Source organism: Staurois parvus, unplaced genomic scaffold (genome assembly GCF_062004578.1).
Source record: "Staurois parvus isolate SC_StPar_1 unplaced genomic scaffold, SC_StPar_1.0 ptg000054l, whole genome shotgun sequence".
Classification (NCBI taxonomy): Eukaryota; Metazoa; Chordata; class Amphibia; order Anura; family Ranidae; genus Staurois; species Staurois parvus.
In genome coordinates, this window is record NW_028317850.1 from 6,483,833 (window position 1) to 6,487,569 (window position 3,737).

General features: G+C 40.6%; 1 protein-coding gene across 1 annotated transcript; it reads left to right on the forward strand.

Annotated features, from left to right (window-relative positions):
• The first annotated feature begins 407 nt into the window (after nt 1-407).
• On the forward strand, nt 408-1,073 carry LOC149470056 (protein ZBED8-like). Its single transcript, XM_089668086.1, has one exon. It carries the CDS (start codon nt 408-410, stop codon nt 1,071-1,073), a length of 666 nt encoding a protein of 221 aa, XP_089524212.1.
• Nucleotides 1,074-3,737: the final 2,664 nt, after the last annotated feature.

A 3,737-nucleotide genomic window follows, 5' to 3' on the forward strand; every position in this document is an offset into this window, starting at 1 on the left:
TTCTCTCTCTATTTTTCAGTTTTGAAAGCATACATACAGTATGAAGCCAACCTACAATAAAATATTTTCTTAACTGTAGCATGCTCTGTTTTTATTCATTTTGTACAGCAGAAAGACCTGTTATGTTTGCAGCATCTGTCTAGAGCAGTGGTTCTTAACCTGGGTTCGATCGAACCCCAGGGGTTCGGTGAGTCAGTCTCGCGGGTTCGGCGGAGGTGAAGACCCACACCCGACTCATGTGATTCGTGATGACACGCCCCGCTTGTCCATCATTGGCTGCAGGTGGTCACGCAACATCGCTTGGCCTATCTGTGCTGCAGGGAATTTGGTGCGCCCAGTAGTCGAATTGTAACTGTCGTGATGGTACGTGATTTCTTTCTTAATATTTTAATCCCTTCATACTAACTATGTCGAGCAAAAAAAGAAAGTGGTCAGACGAATATGTACAATATGGATTCACATGTATAAGGGAACGTGATGGGAGTCAGCGTCCTAACTGCATGATTTGCAATGCCAAGTTGAGCAATTCTAGTCTAGCACCGGCAAAACTAAGAGAACACTTCCTTAAGCAGCATGGAGATGGAAAATACAAGAACACAACGCTCGCTGAATTCAAGGTGAGGAGAGCCAGATTCGATGAAAAGGCTAGTCTGCCTGTTCTCGGCTTTGTACCCATCAACAAACCGATCCTCATAGCATCGTACGAAGTTGCTTACCTGATCGCAAAGCAGGGCCAGCCACACACCATTGGTGAAACAGTCATAAAACCAGCTGTATTGAAGATGGCGAATATCATGCTGGGAAAAGCGGCTGAAGTTAAGTTATCCCAAATTCATCTTTCAAATGACACCATCAGCGACAGAATAGAGGACATGAGCAAGGACATCTTGGCTCAAGTTGTTGCAGATTTGATTTCAAGCCCGGCAAAATTTAGCCTTCAACTCGACGAGACCACAGACGTTTCCAATCTAAGCCAGCTTGCAGTATTCGTGCGCTATGTGAAAGACGACGTGATAAAGGAAGATTTTTTATTTGTAAGCCTCTTACAACAACAACTAAGGCAGCCGATGTGAAGAAACTTGTGGATGACTTCTTCAAGGACAACAATCTTTCGTGGGATATGGTTTCTGCAGTTTGTTCGGATGGAGCTCCAGCCATGCTGGGAAGAAAGTCTGGTTTTGGTGCGCTAGTGAAAGCCGATGCACCACACATCATTTTTACGCATTGTATTCTGCACAGGCATGCGTTGGCAACAAAAACCTTGCCTCCAAAACTGGCAGAAGTATTAAAAATTGTAGTGGAATGCGTGAACTATGTGCGAAATAGTGCTCTGAGGCACCGCATCTTCAGGGAGCTGTGTAAAGAAATGGGATCTGAATTCGAGGTGCTTTTGTACCATTCTAACGTTCGGTGGTTATCCCGGGGACAGGTGCTGAATCGTGTTTTTGCCGTGCGTGTGGAATTAGCCCTGTTTTTGCAAGAGCACCAACATTGTCATGCAGATTGCTTCAAAAATTCTGAGTTCATTCTCATTTTAGCGTACATGACTGATATCTTCGCAGCTCTCAATCATCTCAATCAACAGATGCAGGGCGGTGGAGTCAACATCATCGAAGCGGAAGAAGGCTTTTCAAAAAAAGCTACCGTTATGGAAACGACGAATAGAGAACAATAACTTTGCAAACTTTCCCCTGCTAGACGACTGTGTAAGTAAGATCGAAGATGTATCTGGAATCGGAGGCATTTCTGTACCCGCGGAACTGAAGCAAGCAATTGCCACGCACTTAGATGAGCTTGCAAAGTCTCTCGACGGATACTTCCCTACAAGAGAGTCATATCCAGCATGGGTGAGACAGCCGTTCACGTTTAGTGTTGAGACAACAGATGTCAATGATGAATACCTCGATGAAATCATTGAACTTCAGCAGAGCCAGGTTCAACAGCAACTCTTCAGATCAACAACGCTCTCAACGTTTTGGTGTCAACAAATGGTGAGGTACCTGTTATTGCTAAGAAAGCTCTGGAGATTTTCATACCGTTTGTTACAACATATCTTTGCGAGCAATCCTTTTCGAGGATGCTGGACATAAAGACGAAGAAAAGGAACAGACTTTGTTGCGAAAATGACATGAGAGTGGCACTTGCCAAGGTAATGCCGCGCATTTCTGAACTGGCCTCTGAAAGACAACAGCAGAAGTCACACTGATTTGCGGTAAATATTCATTATTTTGTTTTTGTGTGAAAATCATGTTTTAATGGTTTTGTTCTTTGTTCTTAATAGTTTTGTTCATTTTGTGCACCTATGTATAAATATATACCTATGTTTTGAATTTTAAAAATCATATTTTATTTTTCCAATTAAGAAGGGTTCGGTGAATGCGCATATGAAACTGTTGGGGTTCAGTACCTCCAACAAGGTTAAGAACCACTGGTCTAGAGTCATATTTGTCAGTCCTGTGATCATGAAATAGTTATCCAATTTCCTCCCTTAGTAACAGATTCTAAAAAAAAAAAATGTAGTGACTTCTTGCCTATGAAGAGTGCTGATCTGGTGCTTTCTGCACAATGTCAGTACTTATAGTGTTACATTTTTCACTTTCTTTTAATACAAATAAAAAAGTATCATTAAACAATGCATGCCCAAGGATTCAGGCTAGTATCCCAAAGGCAAGGAGGGAGCAAGTGTAAAAATGCAGTTTCAGCACCATGGATAGCTCAGGCTGCCTAATTTGCTTGCTGGTTAAAAGTTGTATTTATGGATTACTGTAAATGTGGCACTTTCTTGCTTTTACATTCATCAAGTATGCATTCACTCTATTTATAAACAGGGTAGATGGTGCGATAAAACAATCGCTGATGGATGTGCTGATGAATGTTTTGAAATATGTTTCCATATATTATTCCTTGAATTTTCTACTGTTTGGGTTTGATTTAGTAAAGGCAAAAAGGCTTTTCACTTTGCAAAGAAAGTTGTACATTCCAATAAAATTCACCCCAGTGGTTAGTGAATGTGAAGTTGGTTATTCATAAAGAACAACCAATGGAATATTGGAACACAATGGGAAAAAAAAGTGTTCCCTTGCAAAGTGAAAGTGAATTTGCCTTTAGTAAATCAACCCCTGCCAACCCCTTTATTTCTTGTTGAAAACTATTATTATACAGGATTTATATAACGCCAACAGTTTGTGTAGCACTTTACGACATGAGGGCACACAGTACAGTTCCAATACAATTTAATACAATAGGAATTAGAGGACCTTGCTCGTTAGGGATTACAATCTACAAGAGAGGTTCAAGTGATGAGTATAATTGTCAAAAAAATAACTAATGGACTTTTTAGGCACATAAACTCGGTACACAAAAGATAAAATCAATTGTTACTTTTTTCACATGTCACATATAAAACATATTAAATGTGTATTTAAAATTGCATTGCACAATTGAAACATAGCATGTTTCCCCCCCATCAACCAAATTCCAGGCTGTTCCAATGGAAGTTAAGTAGGGCTGGTAGACACAATTTACTTCCTTCAGAGGGTGGGGAATTTCCAAGCTGTGTGGAAAACGCCCAACATGTTTCACGACTGCAGTTGCTTCCTCAGGGGCTAGCAATGCATCTAACAGATGAACAGACTGAAACAGTAATCATTATATAATTGAACAAAGGAGTACAAATAAAACATAGGTACCGCCTGTCAGGCACTTACATAGATAAACCATGTGTGTTGTATGATAAA